Source organism: Notolepis coatsorum (genome assembly GCF_963971535.1).
Source record: "Notolepis coatsorum genome assembly, chromosome: 12".
NCBI lineage: Eukaryota > Metazoa > Chordata > Actinopteri > Aulopiformes > Paralepididae > Notolepis > Notolepis coatsorum.
Window position 1 is genome coordinate 48,787,611 of NC_140176.1, and position 23,382 is coordinate 48,810,992.

At 43.4% G+C, this 23,382-nt stretch overlaps 1 protein-coding gene across 2 annotated transcripts in view; it reads right to left on the reverse strand.

The window, feature by feature from the left end:
* Positions 1-23,382, reverse strand: part of oxsr1b (oxidative stress responsive kinase 1b) — a 198,506-nt gene that overhangs the window by 30,489 nt on the left and 144,635 nt on the right. For both annotated transcript variants that reach the window (XM_084326512.1, XM_084326513.1), the window contains exon 4: positions 15,639-15,780. In XM_084326512.1, coding sequence (XP_084182638.1) covers positions 15,639-15,780 — 142 coding nt within the window. The remainder of the gene's footprint in view (positions 1-15,638; positions 15,781-23,382) is intronic.

A 23,382-nucleotide genomic window follows, 5' to 3' on the forward strand; every position in this document is an offset into this window, starting at 1 on the left:
CTAAACAGTTACTGTAAATGCAGTAACACATTTCGGGTATATGTAAAAAAAAAAAATTATATTCCTAAATGTATGTGGATTATCCCTTTAACACCACCTATCATGCAGCGTGCACTCTTCGCTTTGCTAAGAAGCTGATGGTAATCTCTCTGGGCTCACTACTTAAAGAGACAGTGTGCTAAAATAAAAAGGTACAGAGTTCAGAGGGTCACCACCAGTAAGGACTTTGTCGAAGTGAATACTGTAGGGTAGGGTAGGGTACCCCCCGCTGAAAGAAAAACACACAATCAACGGATCATAGCGACAGAGCGGGGAGCGGCAGCAAACACGGCCTCTGAGGAAGGAATTTGGCCTATGTGACATATTAGGACCGCAGGCTTGAAACCCAAGACGGGGATTCCCACTGGCAAGCAACTGGACTGCTAGGATAATGCAACAGCCAGAGATTCACACCGGGACGCTGGATAGGACAGGCCGGCCGTATCGACACCGGGACGCTGGATAGGACAGGCCGGCCGTATCGACACCGGGACGCTGGATAGGACAGGCCGGCCGTATCGATGCCTCTCTCTTCAACTACAGGTCAGGTCCGTAAATATTTGTCACAATCAACTATTTTCATAATCTTGAAGTGCAGACTTTCAGCATTAATTCGAGGGTATTTCCATCCAAATCAGGTGGTGTAGGAATTACAACAATTTCTATGTGCCCCCTCCCCGTCATCGTTTCACTTCAAGTCCACTGAGGTGGTGTACAGAGCCAAAATTGTCAAAGTTGTGTCAATGTCCAAATATGGTTAGTAGGTTACCGCAAACATCTCTGCGGGAAAGAGCCATTGGTGCCCTGTGAAGAAAAAGCAGCTTGTGTACTCTTGCTCGGATGAGTTTGACTGTGTGGCTGTCACACTGGAGGGGATGAGGAGGAGGAGGTGGAGAGCTAGATGAAGAATGGACAATGACAGCTTCAGCCGGTGGCTTTGCGAGCACCGCAGCGGTTAGGAAGGTCCGTTTCAGACAGTAGATAGAGAGGGAGACCAGAGTGGAGAGCATCTCAGCCAATCACAGCGTGATAACGGAGGCACAGCAGTTCCGTCCCGCTGCAGGGGATTTGAGCTAAACCGGTGGCATTTCGGGACAGTACAGGTGCCGTTCGGGGCGCGCTCCGTAGAGCTCTGGCTCATTCGATCATCACTTTGCAGTCCGGTACAGCTGCCTCCGATGCTCGGACACGAAGGCTCCATCACATCTGGTCGTGTTATCTTCTAATTTGTTGCGGCCACTTACACCGCTGGAAATGACTCGACTGAAATGACTCAACTGAACGCGGAAGGCGCGCAGCGTCACCTCGTTTGACCTCCCGGCGGAAGTAGTAAATACAACGGGATGATTTGTTGCGGGTAATTGGATAGGTTTGTTTTTAAGGGTTAGAGAGCGGATGTTTCTTTTTAAGGATTAGAGTCGAGAGGGTACAGATTAGATCACCTGGCTGAAAGACAAGCCAGGGAGTATATCCTAAAATACTTCACCCTCCTCATTTACCAACCAAAGTGCCTCTTCAGAGGGGCCTCGTCAAACGCTGTGCCACTTGTGATCCAGGGTTTAGCCTCAGCCAACGAGGCACTCTGGGGCTCGTTGATCAGCCTCGGCCACTAAAAGCGAGTCGTACCAGCTCACCCTCTGTAATAAGAACACTGTTAAGACATTTATCTACCCCATTAAAATAAGTAAATGAAAAAAATAAAATTAAAATTAAAACCAGCCCTATGTTTTTCTTTCCCCGCTATTTCTTATAAAACATTTCCATCGAGATGAAAGGAAGGGGCGGCTCCAACATCAGTCTGATGATGAGGGAGAGATAAAAGCCATCCGACAGTAGCGCCGTGGTTCCCTGCAGTTGCAGCAGCTCTTTACGCCCTGAGAAAAAGGCTGCAGACAGTCATTAATATTCACAGGAGAGAAAGAGGGAGGAGGTGGTGATGGTACAATGAAAGATATGCCGTGTAAGAAGAAAACTGCAGTCAAAATATCTCTTCAACCCAGCTGCAACCTACTCGTTCAGATGCAGTGGTACAGCTGTATATGACTCGTTCAGATGCAGTGGTACAGCTGTATATGACTCGTTCAGATGCAGTGGTACAGCTGTATTTTACTTGTTCAAATGCAGTGGTACAGCTGTATATGACTCGTTCAGATGCAGTGGTACAGCTGTATATGACTCGTTCAGATGCAGTGGTACAGTAGAGAGGACTAATGTAATTTGTCTGTTCCGCTTCATGTATTACATACCTTGTCATTTTATTTGATTGTTTGTTTGATGTGTGTTTTAATTATTTCCCTTACTTGCCTGGTTAAATAAAGGCTAAATAAAATAAATAAACTCTGGCAGCTAAGGGTAAGTAACATTGTCGAACCCGACTCCGAGTGCTACAGACTTGAGTGCATAGTAGTATAGACATACTAGCATCGTAATATTAGGCAAGGTAGAGTAAAAGCCTAATAGTAAAAGACAGTACGAAGGTTAGTATTTATTTATTTACTTATTTTTATTTCAAATATTGATTGAAGAATTTTGTTTTTAGTCAACAGTGTAAAATTGGGCGGGTTTCAGCTGTCCTGACTGTGGTAGGAAGTTTGTTCCACCATTGTACATCGTACAATAAAAAATTCTAAAAAGAACTCCTACTAATGTCTTTCAGATTATGCACTCAACACTGCAGCACCCAAGTTTCAGCACCGTTTGATGAATCAGTTGAATGAGTTGTACCCTTCCTGTTGACTTGTCGTACAGAACTTGTAAGTCGCTTTGGATAAAAGCATCAGCTAAATGACTAAATGTAAAATATAAAAAATATATATAAAGTTTAATAAAAATAAATGTAATATGAAAATCTTTTTGCCTTAATTTGTGTTATGTTAAACCTGGTTACATCGATATTGGATTCTATCCCTGGGGAATTTCTCACTACCCTACCTCAGCCCGGTATCGGCCTGTATCTTTAAATCCCTGCAACGTTTTACCAGTACAGCCCCGCCGCTGCACAACATCAGCACTGAACGACCACAAGGAGCCCGTCCACATTTTACAACCTACTGAAAAGCGAGCCGGACTGTGGCCGGGCGGGGAGCGAGCGCCCAGGGCACAGTATGGAGACTGTCCGGGAGATTTACGACGCTCATCTGGTCGCTCCTCACACCTTGTAGCTCTGCAGCGGTCACCTTCTGTGACATCACACCCCGGTGCCGGGCTCGCGTGGCCGTAAAGAGGTTTTCTTTTTAAGAGGGCGCTTCACCTCGGGGGGCTCCAAGTTGGACAGACATACTTTCTCCATTTCCACCACATCAGTGTCAAAAACGAGACTGAGATTTTCATCGGTTAAAAGGTGACTCAACAAAGAATGTGCAGTAGTGGAAGAAGTACACAGCTCCTTTACTTGAGTCAAAGTAGAAATACCCAGATAAATGAGTACTCTGGTAAAAGTAAAAGTCCTCCATTCAAATTCTACTTAAGTAAAAGTAGAGAAGTATTGCTATTGAATGTACTTAAATATCTAAAGTAAAAGTATGCATTCTACATGACGTTTGTGTATTCCAGCACTTGGGAGCATTGGATCCTCGATCCACTGACCTCTAAAGGTTATGTTAAAGTGGTATGTGGTCCAGTTATGCTGCTCTGATTAAAGGCTATGTTAAAGTGGTATGTGGTCCAGTTATGCTGCTCTGATTAAAGGTTATGTTAAAGTGGTATGTGGTCCAGTTATGCTGCTCTGATTAAAGGTTATGTTAAAGTGGTATGTGGTCCAGTTAAGCTGCTCTGATTAAAGGCTATGTTAAAGTGGTATGTGGTCCAGTTATGCTGCTCTGATTAAAGGTTATGTTAAAGTGGTATGTGGTCCTGTTATGCTGCTCTGATTAAAGGCTATGTTAAAGTGGTATGTGGTCCAGTTATGCTGCTCTGATTAAAGGCTATGTTAAAGTGGTATGTGGTCCAGTTATGCTGCTCTGATTAAAGGCTATGTTAAAGTGGTATGTGGTCCTGTTATGCTGCTCTGATTAAAGGCTATGTTAAAGTGGTATGTGGTCCTGTTATGCTGCTCTGATTAAAGGCTATGTTAAAGTGGTATGTGGTCCAGTTATGCTGCTCTGATTAAAGGTTATGTTAAAGAGGTATGTGGTCCAGTTATGCTGCTCTGATTAAAGGCTATGTTAAAGTGGTATGTGGTCCAGTTATGCTGCTCTGATTAAAGGTTATGTTAAAGTGGTATGTGGTCCAGTTAAGCTGCTCTGATTAAAGGCTATGTTAAAGTGGTATGTGGTCCAGTTATGCTGCTCTGATTAAAGGTTATGTTAAAGTGGTATGTGGTCCTGTTATGCTGCTCTGATTAAAGGCTATGTTAAAGTGGTATGTGGTCCTGTTATGCTGCTCTGATTAAAGGCTATGTTAAAGTGGTATGTGGTCCAGTTATGCTGCTCTGATTAAAGGTTATGTTAAAGAGGTATGTGGTCCAGTTATGCTGCTCTGATTAAAGGCTATGTTAAAGTGGTATGTGGTCCAGTTATGCTGCTCTGATTAAAGGTTATGTTAAAGTGGTATGTGGTCCAGTTATGCTGCTCTGATTAAAGGTTATGTTAAAGTGGTATGTGGTCCTGTTATGCTGCTCTGATTAAAGGCTATGTTAAAGTGGTATGTGGTCCAGTTATGCTGCTCTGATTATGTCCTCTTTAAGTTGACAGGCTTCAAATGCGAAGTATATAATCTTCATACATTATGCCATGTTTTCTCTGCAAAATCGTTTTCTTCAAAGTAACTAGTAACTGATGGGTTCAGATAAATGTAGTGGAGTAAAAAGTACAATATTTCCTATGACATGTAGTGGAGTAAAAGTATAAAGTTCCCTAAAATGAAAATACTCACGTAAAGTAAAAGTAGCTAGAGATTACTTGAGTAAAAATACTTAAGTTACTTTCCACCACTGAAAATGTGTTAAGGGGAATTATGCGCTGTGTCTCTTGTATTTTTAGAAAAGGTTGCTTTACTAGAGAGTAAAATGAGCTCACAGCCAGCTCTGTACAAGTCGTCAGGCAAGAGATATAGCTCCTAAACTACTGCACATGCTCCAGCTTCCGGCTTTACATGGTGAAAAAGGGCAGGGGTCAGACAACTAGGGTTACATAATTAACTTCCACTTCACTTGAAAAGAATGTTTGAGGATCTTGTCACTGTTCAACTGTTGTTGAATCTGGCAACCGGTTTTGATTGAACACACATAAGGGAGTGGAGAGGATGAGCATGGAGCTGATTTGGTTACTCCGTTATCTGGCGATTGTGGCGCGAGCGAGTGAGAGAGAGAGAGAGATAGAGATAGAGAGATAGAGAGAGAGAAATAATCTGATTTAAAAGATGAATGAGGTTAATTCCATTGTTGTAGTCCTGTGAAACGGAGCAGGGCGGAGCTAAGAGTCATTATGACATCATCTGGCTCTACCAAAATTAGCATTTTCCACAGCTGATGTTTCTGAGCAGAGATCACTTTGGCCACATAGAGATTATTCATCAGTTATGCCTCAATCTGGTAAATGAGTTTAATGTTGGATTCTCCTTCATATAAGCAAATAATCCTTCTATATACCTACTTATACTCCTGCAGATAACCCACATAACTCTGTATTATAGCATGTACAATAATGCGGTATATACTGTGTGTATATATATATATATATATATATATATATATATATATATATATATATATATATATATATATATATATATATATATATATTTAGTCTTACCGTATATATACTATATCCAGTGTTTCCCACAGGATTTTCAGAGACTATGGGGGGGGTGAACCTCCGACCCTCTAGGGGGGCCCCGGGGATTTTTTTGTACATTTTAAAGTTAAATGCATCAATCTGGTGCACTTTGAGAGCAAAATAAAGAGGCTAGATCTATGATGAACTTTGTGCTCAAAACACAAAATCGACTAGACTAGTGCTTCCCAATCCTCTCCTCGAAGCACCCCAGCCATTCAATGTATTTGTTAAATTCCACCACCAGCACACCTGATTCAACTTAACTAGCCCTTTATTAGTTGAATCAGGTCTGCTGGTGGTGGAATTTAACAAATACATGGAACGGCTGGGGTGTCTCGAGGAGAGGTTTGGGAACCACTGGACTACATTTGAGCCATCAAAGAAATGAAGCAAAAGTGGTTACCTGTGTTGAACTGGTTTATTTTTTAGAAAATAAAAATATATAGTAGATTACTATTACGACTACTACCACTGCCAATACTACTGATACATCCCTATTGGCAAACTTTATATTTAAAAAAATATATATATCTATATACTGTACATATCCCTTACCTACTCTTACTAGTTACACTGCTGGCCAGTATGACTACTACCAAACTGTCTATACCTGTATAACTGTACAAATTAATACTACAACTCTGTACGTGCTCTTTTTAGCACTATTACTATTGCACTTTACCGTTACATTTGCACTCTGGTTGGATGCCAAACTTATTTTCGTTGTACTGTACTTGTGCTGTATAATAACTGTTACAAAGGATCAGATTAAACCGAATATATATATTTATTGATTGATATATATTGCATAGTATTTGTATATCGTTTGATATCCCTTGTATATTCCTTGTACATATACACGGAATATCCCTTTAGCCTACTACAGACCATAATATTTCATTCTCCTATTGGACAGCGGTCCACAGGCGCCAGAGCCGCGCCTCCGGAGTCAGGTTCAAAGTCACCGTCAAGACATGTCTGTGCATGCCCGGCCTTGCCCAGGGATACGCGACAGAAATGAGATTGGCACTAGTTTGTTCACCGTGCGTATAAATACGGCGCAGGTGAATACAGAAGCACTTAGTCTTAGTCTTACTTAGTCAGAAGTCAAGAGTTACCCAATAAGTTGAAGCCTCACCCACGATACAACGTGCGGTGAAGTATGGCCTGTTTGGCCCCAGAATAGAGCATTGAGACCGCGTGCGAATTAATAACTGAATTGTCAGAGTTTGGCGCTATACCGTCGAGTGCGACATATTTCTATTAAGTCAATAATAGTCTATTTGTGTATAGTGTATCGTGCGGCTAAAGTTCTACAGTGACCAGCATCCCCAACGCTTCCTCGTATTAGCGTTCTTATCCAGGCTGGGCTGCTTTCATGGCGCTTTCACCCGAGGAGACCTAGACGAGAACCGTGTGGACATGTACACTGGATTAATCTACCCGACGACTACATAGCCCTTTGCGGCTGGAATATATTTGCTTTGGTCCTGTGATTTATGGAGCGGAGAATCGCCGACGCCTGCACGTGTTGGATTTACCCCGCGAGGAGCCAAGTCGAGTCGGCGCCTCAGAGAGCCTGAGGCCGGCTAGCTTTCTTCACTGTGGAGCTACAGTCTACGGAGAACAGCTGTATTCGTCTGTGGATCAAGAGGCTATTGCACCGTCTCCTGTACTTGGAGTCTCCTTAGTCATCGTTGACCAGACTCTCTACTACCGACAGATCTTCTACCCCTGCTGGCTTACAACCAGGGGGACCCTTCCAGTATCTCCCGCTATATATTACTAGTGTACCATAGATATAATTCCCTAAGATTCAGGTTGTATAATTACCTCCTGCGTAACCAGAGAATGGACATTCATTGTTGATTTGCCTACGCACATTCCTTTGTCTTACAAGTGCATTCAAAGTATAATAGAGAAGTATTATGTACCTTTTGCTGCAATAAATACTTAAAGACAACTTTGTTTAGAACCGGTTCATTGTGGGAAGTGTTCATTATATTTAGATATCATGTACTGTATGGCCAGTAATTAAAGTACATAAAGCGGTAGTGGTTTAATGATACCATACTTATCAATACAGTCAGGGAATTGTACCCCTCAGTTACAATAACAATACATTTGAATTCAATCTAAAGAGACAATGGGACGGCCCGCCCACCCACACACACTTTTGCAGTCTAACAACTAACATTATATAACGTTAATTAATATGCAATAATTTTTCTGTGATGTGCGCGTTTGTGTAATGACATGTCGAGAGGATTATGGCTAATGAAAAAAAGTACTGTATGGTTAAATGGAAATAGTCATGGGTATGATTTGTGCTTCACGCGCGTGCATTCTTCACATGCATGAAAAAAATCTATAGTGCACACATATTTCCCATCCCATAATACAAAAAAAAAAAACATTTTACAAAAATGGATGTGGCAATAGGTTGTCAAGTATAACTAAATGAAACCAACATTGAATGGAGTGACTACATATATGACAAAAACAAATGAATGAACTTTTTCAGCGCAGCGCCCCACTTCACGCTCACACATTCACACCTGGGAGCTGCCTGGCTCAAACCACAAGTCTCACACTGTTGGCGACTGAGAGCAGCTTGGGGGAACTTCAGCAGTGGGCGTAACCCCTCCTTCCTCTTGTTCCTCCAATCACGTCTTTCCTCCTTCGTATAAATGATGATCTTTGCTCTCGATCCTCCGATCCGACTCCTCGCTCCGTTCCTCTTTGAGTTCCATTCCCTCCTTTTTGGGTTTGATTCCTCTCCTCTTTATTTCCCATCTCCTCTCCTTCCACAGTAGAATCATTGTCCGCTCCCAGAAGTGTCATCATAGCCTTTTACTACATCATCACTATAGCAGATATGAAGTCATTTGCAGGCTCACAGCCTTCCTTAGTGCTCCCGGGAGGCTGCTGGCTTTTCCAGAGACGAAAACTGGTTTTATCTCCTAAGCGATGAGCTCACCGCAATCTAGCTATCTGCTCCGAGGCAGTGTTTCTCAAACTGTGGGTTGGGACCCAAAATGGGTCCGGTAGCCTGGTATGTTTTTTAACGAGGATACTTTACTCGATCGGGGGGTAGAAGCTGAATAATTTGAATATGAGATAATTATCTCGCCAGTCTCGCTGTGCCCGGAAAGCCTTTCTTCACAGTCCTTTTAGCCTCTGTTCCAGCGAAGAAGAAAGAAAGGTCTCGCAAAACCAATTGCCATTTAGGAATAGAGCGTTCCGGGACGTCTGAATTTCTTCAACCGATCGCCTGCGGTGCCACTAAACTCAAAGGGTGAGAGAGAGACAAGAGATGTGACAATCTCTGAGTGATATGGCAATAAAGTCATGAATCTTTGAATCCTTCCTGGTTGGGGGGGGGGATTTACTGGAACATCAATCGTTCTTATATATATATCGAAGGTTTAGCCACAGAGGGGAAAGTACTGGATCAGTGCCTGGGACCAGCGTTCCAAATGTTTCATTCACTTCAACACTATCCTGGTCGCAGCGTTGTACAGTTTCCACATTGTTGTCAAGGAAGCAACCTTGTCCCCTCAGGATGCAGCAATGGTGCCCTTGCAAAATACATTTACATTTAGTAATTTATCTGACACCTTTAATCAAAGCGACTTACAAGTTCTGTACAACAAGTCAGCAGGAAGGGTATGGCCGAGACATTGTTCAAACGTGTCAAACATGAATGCTACAGTCTTGAGTGCATAGTAGTATAGACATACTAGCATAGTAGGTAGTAATATAGGCAAGGTAGATTCCTTAGTAGTAAAGTGCATAATAGAAAAAGACAGTACGAGGGTTAGTATTTTTTTTTTTTTTTAAGATATTGATTGAAGAAGTGTGTTCAGTCGACAGCTGAAAATTCAGCTGTCCTGACTGTGGTGGGAAGTTCGTTCCATCATTGTGGATCGAGGACCGAGAACAGCCGGCTTCTCTTTGATGACCCGCCCAGGACCTCGTATATGAGTGGGTCTGAGGCGGCCAGAAGATGCAGAGCGTAGGAGTCTTGTGTCGCAGATAGCGGAAGGGGACGAGAATTCCCACTGAAATATCGGCCAATGGCATGTTTATACCCACAGTCCCATGGCGCTGATCCAGACTAACCTGGAGCCTACCTGGAGGATGGTCCATACTAAAAAGTGTTGTCTTTGAATCTCTCTCTCTCCCTCCCTCCCTCTCTCTCAAGCTGCCGTCAATTGAAAAGGTGGAGAAGTTCGCTGTCTTGTGGTAAATGTCTCTAGGCGAGCCCACATGGCCATGGCCCCTGAACTCTAATTGCATTTTGCTGTGGGATGTATCATGTGACACTCCCTCCCTCTCTCCTAAACCCCCCCCCCTTCCCTGAGGCTCCCAATCATATGATCTAGCTTACACAGGAACACACACACACACACACACAGTTACATCACCATAGATACTGATCAAATGATCATGACTTCAGCCACAGAAGAGGCCTCTTCCACCACATCAGAGGCCTCTCCTCTCGGTATGTCAACACAGTCAGCGCCGTGGGCTTGCCTCACATATAGGCTGCTTCTGATTCAACGTCTCTATTCTGCACAACAGTCTGGTCCAACACACCACTGGACACTCGACATCAGACTCTACAGCCACAAAAAAAAACGGATTGGAGAGCGATGCTCAAGTTCAAGTTCAAGTTCTTTAATAGTTGTCATACAGAAGTACAGAATACTTTCATACAAAATGCTTCTTACTGTTACGCTCCAGAGACTGTGCTAGACAAGATAGTATCAAATAACATAATAACATAATATAGCATGAATTTAGAAGAAGAAAATGAGGTCACAGTTGTTCGGTATAGACATATGTACAATGTTCTGAGTTACCATATAATATACAATACACAACTATGCAGTGTACTAATGTACAGTACTATCTAGTGCAAAGCAGAAATGGGATGAGGTACAATTTTAGGTACAATTTACAGTAAGGTGTACGAGTTGTAGTGCAATCCTTCATCCATAAATATAAAGTGTGGGGAGTGGGTGCTACGGTGTGTTTGTTTAAAGTGGGTGTGTGCTATAAAGTGTGTGTAGTGGGTGCTACAGTGTGTTTGTTTAAAGTGAGTGTGTGCGTGTGGATGTGTGTGCTATGTGTGTTTGGTGGTTGTTGTTGTGTAGTGTTCATTCATTGTTCGTTTAGCAGCCTGATGGCCTGGGGATAGAAGCTACTTCTGAGTCTTTCTGTGCTCGCCTTGAGACTCCTGTATCGCTTGCCTGACGGCAGCAGTTCAAAGAGGCAGTTGTTCGGGTGGCTCGAGTCCTTAATAATTCTCTTAGCCTTCCCCTTGCAACGCTTGTAGTAAATGTTCTGGAGGGTGGGGAGCCCCCCTCCGATTGTGCGTTCGGCTGAACGTGTCACTCTTTGTAGTCTGCTTTGGTCTTTTGCAGTGCTATTCCCAAACCAGGAGGTGATGTTGCCGGTCAAGATGCTCTCTATTGTACATGAGTAGAAGTTCTTAAGGATCTTCTGGCTGACTTGGAACTTCCTTAGGCGCCTGAGGAAGTAGAGGCGTTGTCGTGCCTTCTTCACCACACTGTTAATGTGTATGGTCCATTTCAAGTCCTCGGATATGTGGGCTCCGAGGTACTTGAAGCTGTTGACTCTCTCAACCGGTGCCCCGTCGATGCTGAGGGGGCTGTAGTCCTTGACCCCCGACCTCCTGAAGTCCACAATCATCTGCTTACGGTCTTGTCCACTGCTGCCGTTGTGCTGTACAGGTGCGACGCATGCAAACGTGTCGTCACTGTAGCGTGTGAGTCTGTCGCGCTGTGAAACCTGGTGGCTGTTGTAAATATAGTCTCTCACGCCGGCCTATCACTTCCACAATCTTCTAATGCTCCAGAGACCGCCTGTAATTCAGCCCGTCGTCTTCTACCGGCAAAGCTCTTCAGACCGGAAGGTATTCAACCAGGTATTCGACCACTATTATTACTATGTTCTACTCTATTATTATTATTATTATTATTATTATTATTATTATTATTATTATTATTATTATTATTATTATTATTATTATTATTATTATTATTATTATTATTATTATTATTATTATTATTATTATCATTTTCCATATTACCATATTTTCTGCCTGTACCTCCAGTCTCCCCTCCCCCATGCTGCTATGAGACCTGCATTTCCCCCAAGAGGATTAACAAAGGAACACTTGACTTGACATCAATAAAAAAATAAATCTTTCAGTTTCCATTTCTGCGCAGAGCTAGCTAGCTAGGCTTAGATTAATCTCTTTTCCAGTAAGAGTTATTTAAGTGACCAAACAGGGGATACGGAAGTGAAGAAATGACCGGATATCCTCCTTATTTACTACTCACTTCCAGAGCTGCTGATTTACAGACGGTAGGCGGAAGCATTTGGAAATTGCGGGAGCCAACGTGGCTGTCTATGAGAGACTATTTTAAAAAATATTTTGGATTCTGTCAAATTGCTCCTCAGAAGCCAGCCACACCTCAAAGCTTGGACGGCTGCAGTTGATAAGACAATCTGTTCAGTCATTCCCTAGTGTCTCGTTGGAACAGTACGCAGAGATGGGCACATGTTTCACTGAGGAAGAGAATTTACATTTCCTCTGGACAAACTAATAAAAATGTCCTCTAGCACCAACTAATGAAACATTTCCTTTATTCTGGCACCAACTAATGAAACATTTCCTCTGGCACCAACTAATGAAACATTTCCTCTGGCACCAACTAATGAAAAATTTCCTTTACTCTGGCAGCAACTAATAAAACATGTCCTTTACTCTGGCACCAACTAATAAAACATTTCCTTTACTCTGGCACCAACTAATAAAATATTCTCATCACGCGTCATACCTTTCTTACAAATATGGCACAAAGCCATGAACACAGCTCATCTGTCCATGGTCGCGATTTACTGTAATAAGTAAATAAACTAGTAAATGGACTGCATTTACATGTATATAGCAGCTTTTATCCAAGGGGCTTTACAACGCATGCCTCATTCACCCATTCACTCACACGTTCACACCATGACGGCGGAGGCAACCAGGCAAGGTGCCAACCTGCTCATTGGACATTGGACACTTCGACACACAGCAGAGGAGCCGGACTCGAATCGGGAACCTTGAACGACGATGTAATGGAATGCTATGGATACTGGACTTTGACACCTGCGATACAACGCGTGTCCTTGTTTTAGTCTAAAGGGATATAGGCTGGTTAAATGATGAGAGGGATCTTCCATCTCCAGTGAGCTTAATAGGCTGGATAACAACGTGTCACTTCTATCCATACTGCCATAGATGCTCTGAGCAGTATATTCCCCAGTGGCCCAGTGCCTAATGTGGCCATTCTTCACTCAGATCCCAGGTAGATTAGAGGGAACAAGTCTCTCTCTCTTTCTCTCTCTCATTGGCATGCAACTCCGAGCGCTGCAGAGTACTTCACCATGCATTATTCTCACACACACACACACACACACACACACACACACACACACACACACACACACACACACACACACACACACACACACACACACACACACACACACACACACACACACACACACACACACACACGCACACGCACACGCACACGCACACGCACGCCTATCTGTGTGTAACGGTGATGAAAAGCGGAGACGTGCGAAACAGAGGGAGATGAATGCAGGGCATGGTTTGAAAGGCCAGCGGTAGACTGGGCCCAATTAGCAGCTTGAGAACAGGAACGTAGCTCGGTGCCTAGGCGGCCTGGAGGAGAGCCTCTCTAGCTGTGCTTTCCTGATGCATGCAAATCTGTCCTTGACATATTCTGCCCCCACCCCCCTGTAACGACTACTAATACATATTAAATTAAATTACTCCGAAATGTCTCGAGACCCGAATAGGTTATATTGCGCTGGAATATTTTTATGCTGACTCAGCGTTGTTGTGAAGTTATCCAATTAGGGCCCGGGCAATATGCAAATATATACATATATTCCATATTCATGAAGACATTTCTTTGGGGGGTTAGGGGGTAACGATATCGGTTTAGATAATCCAGTTAAGACATGGTATCAAAATGAAACAAGATCTTACAATTAAAATGACTGATGTACCTCCTGAGCTCATCCCTGTATCAAGTATTTATCGGCCAACAAGGCTTGTATCATATAAGCTAGACGAGGCGGGTGCATGGATGGATGGATGGCCATCACACATTATGTTCTACAGAGGTAGTTCACAGACGGATAACAATCCCCCTCTCTTGGATCACTGGACTAGTCCATCAATGTCCCCAACACAGATTCCAATGACGTCCCTAACCTTTAGGAGTGGACGGGGGCTGACAGTAAATGTAAGAATCCCATTCCCCTCTACTCATCGTCCCTCGTCTGAGCGATGACCGTGAATCCACAGATCAGATTTCTTGGAGTAGTGACTTGAGACAAATAGCATAAGACAAGGTCCTTGTAGGGGCCACAGAGGAACATAGACAGCTGGTGCTTTCAAGGTGAGGTGATGAAGGAAATAAAAAGGTTTCCACGTTCGTCTGTCAGCGCTCGCCACAAGCTGGCGGTAAAAACCCATGGTGTCAGGTCAGGTTTATGGAAGTCTGCAGTTGAGTTGAGCGTATAAGGTACGCTGCCTGTCACAGACCAAAGCAAAGCTACGCCTTTTTACAATACCTTTTGAGGGGATGGAGGGATGGGACTGTCAAGGAAACTATAAAAGAAGGAAGGGTCATCACGTCAGAATACCAGCGTGCCGTTCTAAGCTCTGCTTGGTGCCAGACTTCGGTGTCAGTTCTATTGAAGACTATGGGAGATGCATGGATAAGCAAAATATACAAGCTATCTGAGGAAATATACATCAACCAATATATCAAATGTTAGCTAGTTAACAATGCAACACATTGCAGATGGTTCTGACATCTGAGTTAATAACCTGTTTAAATGACATCAACGAGGAGATAACGATCCCATTCAACTCAATGTTGGTCGAAATTAAAGTTTCCACACATGGCACCAAGGTGCGTTCACGTGCTACACAGTGACCCTTCCTTCTTTTATAGTTTCCTTGGTGGCTGTAAGGATATGCAGAAACATTCACATTGCAGCTTTTGTCATTAAGAATCAGGGGATTAGATGAGCATTTTGAATGGCAGCTGCACCAATCACATAATTTATATATATATATATATATATATATATATATATATATATATATATATATATATAATATTGAAAAAACGTCACATGAAATTGTGATTTGTACTGGGGGGGGGGGTTCTTCTACTGTATACTAGGGTTGAGGGATTAATTGAGTTTCAATTTCAATTACCATTTTGACGACCCACGATCATGAAAGCAAGATAATCAAGATAAAACCATAATTGTGCCGCATGCCGTGTTGCTCTCATTTTGTCTTGTGTTCTAAATGCAGCGCACCCTTCCTTCAAAGCAGTGCCCCCCCCCCCCCCCCCCCCCCCCCCATCCCAAACAAGCTCGTGTTGAGAGGGAGGAAGGAGCTACGGCGAGTTTCTCCAGTTATTTTGAAACATCTTTGGTAACTTGGGAGAAGATGAGAAAGGCAGCTTTTGGTTGAGACGAAAATGATATGATGTTCTCAAATCAATGAGTGATCATGTTTAATAATCGTGATTTCAATATTAATAAAAAATTATCGTGATTATGATTTTTGCCATAATCGAGCAGCCCTACACTAACTGTAACAAATTAATAAATAGAATATGGCTATAAGATATTTGGGTCATATGTATCTCACCAACCCTACTGACAGTCGCGACGCCGTGTTACCTGTGTATCTGTCCGTTCTTGTGTAGATACTCCAGTCCCTCCAGCACCTCCTTCAACATGGTGGCTATACTGGCCTCGTCCAGGACGCCCGTCTTGTGTTCGCCTCGAGAGATGATGTGCTTGATCACGTCCAGCATGGAGCCTGGGGAGCAGATGCAGGAGTCAGGTCACCGACAGGTCCGTCACACGTGTCAGCGTTTCCTCCGACATACGATCACTCAGTCCATAGATATTTGACATCAACACAATTGACATAATTCTGGCTCTGTACACCATCACAAGGGATTTGAAATGAAGCAAGATGTGCTTTAAGTACAGACTTTCAGTTTTAATTTGAGGGTATTTACATCTAAATCAGGTGAACGATGTAGGAATGACAACAAATTCTATATGTGCCCTCAAGTTTTTAAAGGACCAAAAGTAATTGGACCATTGGCTGCTCAGCTGTGGTATTTGCATTTGGAATCTGTTGCTGTCAACTCTCAATATGAGATCCAAAGAGCTGTCACTATCAGTGAAGCAAGCCATCATTAGGCTACCAACTGTTTGGTACACAACCAACGAACGCACCGGTGAGCTCGGCGACACCAAAAGACCCGGAATGTGGATGACAGAAGAATGATTTCCCTGGTGAAGAAAAACCCTTTCACATATGTATGACCTGACTGCACATTGTGTAAGATTTATTATATACAAAAATCTTGTTTGTGTTCGGTAGTCAGCGACATGTAAGCTCCCGCATCAGTGACAAAGTCCCTACGGGCTATAGCATAAGGAGCTAAGCTCACTCTAAGGACACACAAGCTAATCTAGGAAAACACTTCCTTTGCCAGTTGGCGGACATCGAGTGAAAATCATTCCACCCGTGGTCTTCTATTGCTCATGGAAATTACATTACGAGTTAGACACACTAAGTCTAGTTCTTCTTCCTTGCCAGACGAGGACTTTTCTTTGATGGGAAAGTCACACGAGGAGGAATCTGATCCAAAACAATCCTGGTGACATTTTAATCTGGGCATGCTGAAACCTTGTGAGGATAAGAGGGCAGGAGAGAGGGAAGGTGTCCGGGGAGCGAGCGAGCGAGAGAGAGAGAGAGAGAGAGAGCGAGAGAGCGAGAGAGCGAGAGAGCGAGAGAGCGAGATGATCATCTTTTATTAGTGTGTATCGTTCATTAAAAGGAAGAATCTGTCATTTACATTTAGCGGACGCTTTTATCCAAAGCAACTTACAAATTGTGAACAACAAGTCATCTCTGGCAGCTAAGGGTCAGTGGCATTGTTCGTCAAATAGTGTTGAACTTGAGTGTTATACACTGAGTGCATAGTAGTATAGACATATTAGCATGATAGGTAGTAGTATAAGTATAGTAGTAAGGTACATAATAGGAAAATACAGTAAGAAGGTTCGTTTTATTCTTGTAATGCCATCAAATGGCGACCTCTAGGCAGAAGAGACCCCCCTTGGTACTGCACTTCCTTTACATTGTTTCGGTTTGATGTGAGCGGGTAATAGATTAGGTATTTCTATTGCAAATTTTACATAGCCCACATTTACATATCAATACACAGGCCTCTGGGATCCAAGTATCCTGGGAGGTTTGTGGATTAACACACACACACACACACACACACACACACACACACACACACACACACACACACACACACACACACACACACACACACACACACACACACACACACACACACACACACACACACACACACACACACACACACACACACACACACACACACACACACACACACACACACACACACACACACACACACACACGTTCCTTGACAAAAGCAGGAAAAGTCCTTTTCAAGGTCCCCGTCCGCTGTCCTCGGCATGGGCACGGCGCCAAGTCGTTTCTGTCCGGTGTGGCCGCAGCACCGTGCCAGAGCGAGGGCGAGGGGGGCTGAGAGCGGATATTTATCTGCTCAATCACTTTAAAATGTTCTCTCTCTCACGATTCTCTTCTACGCTGCTCAACAGAAGACTCATCGCAACGCCCTGTGGAACCTGACGACGCAGGGCTACCTCTGAGCCGAGACATTGTTATTGCAGAGAGAGGGAGAGGGAGAGAGAGAGGGAGAGGGAGAGGGAGAGGGAGAGAGGGAGAGGGAGAGGGAGAGAGAGAGAGAGAGAGGGAGAGGGAGAGGGAGAGGGAGAGAGAGAGAGAGGGAGAGAGAGAGGAGATGGAGATAGAAAGGAGGGAGGGAGAGAGAGAAAGGAAGAGAGAGAAAAAGGAAGAGAGAGAAAAAGGAAGAGAGAGGAGACGGAGAGAGAAAGCAGGAGGGAGGGAAAGAGGAGATGGAGAGAAAGAGGGATGGAGGAAGAGAGAAAGGAAGAAAGACAGGAGACAGAGAGAGAAAGAGAAAGCGGGAGGAAGGGAGGGAGGGAGGGAGGGAGGGAGGGAGGGAGGGAGGGAGGGAGGGAGGGAGGGAGGGAGGGAGGGAGGGAGGGAGAGGAGACGGAGACAATGCGGGGGGAGGGACAGATAGCGAGAAAGAGGGAGTAAGAGAGAGAGGACAGAGAGAAAGAGAGAGAGACTGTGTGAGGGAGGGAAGCTGAGATTGGGGTTCAGCAGGTTTGTGTCTCAGCAAGTGCACCTCTTGCACGGCAGAGAGTATGATTCAGCTCAATGCCTGTGAGAGATAGAGGCTTTTCTGGAGGAGGGTGGCAGAGGAAGGAAAAGCCTACTGTGTGTGAGTGTGAGTGTGTGTGTGTGTGTGTGTGTGTGTGTGTGTGTGTGTGTGTGTGTGTGTGTGTGTGTGTGTGTGTGTGCACAAACGAGTGCTTATATATATACACCTGTGTTAGGGATGCACAGATGTGTTTTTATTTTATTTTAAGATCGATACCAATGTCCTCCCCTTCACCACTGACCGATACAGATTGTGGTATCAGTACTGCAGATCCAACAACAGGTGAAACGTTTTATACATGACTATGTTCAGAATACCAAGAGCAAATTTGGGTTGCCCATGACAAATAAAGGACACAACCACATGCATTAAAAAAGGGATTAGTTGAGATTTTTGGAACCCTAGCCCTATGTCTCATCAATCATGGTGTTGATCGGTAAGAGTCCTTTCCTCAATCCATGCTTGTTCCTCGTACTAGCTCCAATGCAAAGTCAATGGGGTTCGAGCTCCTGTCCTGTACAAGCTGACCGGGAATAACTGAAATCCACTCCACAGTGCAGACAAAGCAGTGCAGTGTGGACTGTGTGTTTGGCTCCACCAAAACCTGCACAGACTACAACGTATGACGTATATCATGCCAGGGTTAGGGTATCTTGTGAATACTGGACGGGAGATGTCCTACCGTGGCACAATGTCCACAAAGATTAGATTCAAATGTATTGTGTCACCATATGGCACAAGTACAGTGTTATGGAAAATATTATATGTTTCATCCTATTACATCATTTGTACAGCTTCCTGGGCCTATTGGTGTGTACAGACAGCATGTCCATAGCTCTGTTTAAATACATAATATTATTCTCTGTACAGTCTTGACTAGTTAATATAGTTAACTTAGTATACAGTTTCTCAGACACTAGGGCGACAGTCTTAACAGTGTTCTTAAAACAACGACCATGGCCCAGGACAGTTTGTCTTAGATCATTTTTCAGAATATGTCATCTTGTCCTTTTCTTTGTTGTCTTTTGTTTCATACAAGATACAAGATACAAGATACTTTAATGCCACACAACAATGGTTGGTGGTAATTGTTTTCGGTACAGATTGTTAAGCATATCAATCTTGTGTCAGATATGAAATCCATCTTTGTTTTCATTTGTCATTCCAAACTGGTGTATTTAATTGTAAGTCTGACCAGAGCTCTTTCTCACTTTTCTGGTCAGACGCTCGTGTTACACTTGTCTCTGATTGTAAACTGAGGATACTTTCTGTGGCCACAGAAAATAAACTACTATATGAATTTCTACAGTTCACTGTCTTAGCTCCTTTAAAATATTCCACAACAACAGTACAATGAAAAGAAGTTGTCATCCAACTAGCAATATACAAGGGATTAAATTGGAATATATATAATATAAATGAGCACTACTAAGTAATAATGCTAATAATTATGTCCAAAAAAATGCACGGCAACAAGCATTTTCAGGTTATGGATAGACCAGGCGCCTCGGAGCAAAGGTGGAAACTACAGAGAGAAGTGCAGAGTGTGCAGACGTAAAAACGCATACATATACAGTAACGCACACACAGCTACAGTACGTGAGACAGGCTACATCAGAGGACCTGTAAATGCCAACGATGTTGGTTAGTGGTTACCCTCGCATTCATTTGATTGAACTTCTTAACGCCTCATTACTCCATTCCAAAGCGCTGCACGTCGACTGACACGCTTCCCATTCAAACATTCATTTTTGCATGAGGAAGATGACTTTGCTTGCGAGCCAAAGCAATTCCTGTCAGCCTGGTTTGAACAAGCACACGTCCAACCCCCCGTCCCCCCCCCCCCCCCCGTCCCCCCTAGAGGAAGTGCTTAAACAAATCACGCAGAGATAATCAAGTTCTGACATCGAGTTCCACTGTACAACATGCAAATATAAAGTCAAGGAAGATGTCAAATGCTAATTCCAGGTTAGCGGCCTTAAATACGAAACGTAAATATATTACTTATACAATATGTAAATATATTACTTATCGCTATAACATAACATAGATTATGTACCTTTTTCCTGTGGTTGATACATACTTTATTTACATATTTTATGCAAAATCGGGCTGTTGTAATAGGGGGAAAAAACATTATAATAGAACGATATGCAGTCATTATTCTTAATGCCATTTTGATGGGATGTTAAAGATTCCAGGTTAGCGCCCTACTACTGAAAGGTAGATTAGTACTGTGCTGTATGTAGAAGGGCTGCAACAATGGCACTTTTTCATGCAATAATATAACCGAAAGGGTTTACACCGTTTATTTTTCTCATATTTTTATATTCAGAGTTAATTATATAGTTTACACTGTTTATTACCCCACCCCAAGCATTGTCAGTTTGTCTCCCGATCACACTGTTATTTGGGGGGGGGACTTTCAGCGATACGAAACGTAAATATATTACTTATATAATATGTAAATATATTACTTATCGCTATAACATAGATAATATTATGTACCTTTTTCCTGTAGTTGATACATACTTTATTTACATATTTCATGCAAAATCAGGCTGTTCTAATAGGGGAAAAAACCTTATAATAGAACGATATTCAGGCGGCTGCGTGGCATAGTGGGCAAGGCGCTCGCCGCGAAATGCTGGAGACGCTGGGCTCGTCAGTTCGAGCCCAGCGCTCGACATTTGCTTTCAGTTTAGCTGGTCGTCCGTACTAATTACACATTGGCCGTATTAGGGGGTGGGAAACTGATGGGTGGGGATTGGGCGTTGTGGACAGCGACTCCTACAGGTCGGTTGGTGCGCCTGCGCAGTAGAATCAGGAAGTGTCGGGGGCAGCGTGAGCCTCCCACGCGTTACTCCTCGCCACTGAGAGATCGAGCTGCGCAGGTGAAAAGATGCGACTGCTGTTACCTCAAGTACCGGAGGGGACTTGTGCTATGTATGACTTAGTCCACATTGCAGCCGGCTTGTGGGAGGCAAGAAACAGCGTCCGTGACAGGGGAGGGTTGAATTGGATGATACGAAATTGGAATGGGAGAAAAAATATAGAAAAATGGGAGAAAAGGTGGATCAAAAAAATAATAATAATAGAACGATATTCAGTCATTATTCTTAATGCCATTTTGATGGGATGTTAAAGATCCCTTCCACTCAAAAACGTGTTTTGTATGGTTTGGAGGCATGACTGACTATACGGATCGTTATTTGTGCAGAACTCGTCACCAGAGCACTTTTTTCCCACACTCTTCCCCTGAAGAGAGGGAGAGCTTCTCTGTACTCGACACCTTTAACTACAGGATACACAGAAACCAAAGTAGAAAGAACGCAAGCTAACTTGGAATTCCTGGTAAACATCAACAGGTGCTCGTCACTTGTTCATTAGTATATTCATGAGAACTTTGCATTCTCAATCAGGGTAAAGGTGTGGAGATGCAGCTGAGCCACATGAGTAGTTTATCGAACAATTTGGTGGTTATTCAATATATAGAACATTTCTAACGGTTATAGATACATCTGGAGGGGATCTTTAAAGCTCCTGCACTTCTGTTGGCTTCATCTCATCCTTGGAGACCTGCACTTTCCTATGGACCTTGCGCAAGAGAGGGACTATTGAAGGGTGGTAGTGTGTGTGTGTGTGTGTGTGTGTGTGTGTGTGTGTGTGTGTGTGGGATGTAGCAAGTGCCAACTGTGCCAAAGGCCAGCATGGGGATGTAGGGGGAGGGGAGGGAGGCAAGGGGGAGAGTAGCAGGCGTACTGTATTCAGTACAGCATTCCGCTGCGATGCCTCACCCCACAACATTGTACCGACATGCGACGCTCGCAGGGCTCAAAACGAACCATTTTCACCACTGTCCCAAAATAATATTTTAAATGTATATTTTCATGGACTCCCCATGTGTATATTATCAAGACTCAGATATGAACATCATATACTGATACTCGATAAAATATGAGACATTTTAATTGAGGTAAAAGCTCAACTAAAGATGAATGAATCAAGCCTAATAAAGAAAAAAAGACGAGGGAATAACAGATGCCTTCCGAAATAGAAAAGTTGAAATATACAAATAGTTTGGGCCAGTCCTAATTTAGATAAGTTAAATATCCAAATCGTTTCGACCAGTCCCAAGTTAGTTAGGTTAAATATCCAAATAGTTTGGGCCAGTCCTAAGTTAGTTAAGTTAAATATCCAAATAGATTGGGCCAGTCCTACGTTAGTTAAGTTACATATCCAAATAGTTTGGGCCAGTTCTAAGTTAGTTATGTGCTTGTTGACTAAATGTCCAATAGTATTGGAGCCAACAGTGTTTGTTGACATACACAGTTACAAGCTAAATAGCCATTCTAAGCCAATCTAAGTGATCGAACAATAAAAAATAATAACGTTACTCGTACAAGGTCTTTCTCTCTCGCCCTCTCTCACTCGCCTGATTCACTCTCAAAAACTCTGCTACAAATAGTAAATGGTTGCATTTATATAGCGCTTTTATCCATTTTTCACTCACACATTCACACACCGATGGCAGAGGCAACCATGCAAGGTGCTAACCTGCACATCGGGAGCAATTAGGGGTTAAGTGTCTTGCTCAAGGACACTTCGACACGCTGCCCGGGAGGAGCGGGAATCGACAATTCCATTCCCCCCTCCAAACTTGGAAAAAACTTTTGCATATGCTAAATTCTACCGGCCAGTCAGCCCCGAGCCAGATTCTCAATTACGCTTGACGGCGGTGATTGTGGGTTGCCGAGGCTGCGCATTAATCATCCAAGAAAACACATTGCTCCGCTTGCTTTGGCATGACTCACCGTCTCGGTCTCTCCGGGTCGCGGCGGGTCTTCCCTCCTGTGTGGACTCAGCCAGTGACAGGCTGCAAGGTGTTTTAACGCAAGACTTCAAGAACAGGATCTTCCTGAACAAACCCCTGCCCTTACCTTACTATATCTCAAGAGCTCGGTTCAGCTGCACATGCTAGGTTTGGCCTTGGTTGTGTGAGCAGAGAAAGAGAAAGGCAGGCTTATAATTAGATAACATTTTTGCATATACCAGGAATGTGTCTTCTGCATGTAAGGCAGGTCGGTGGG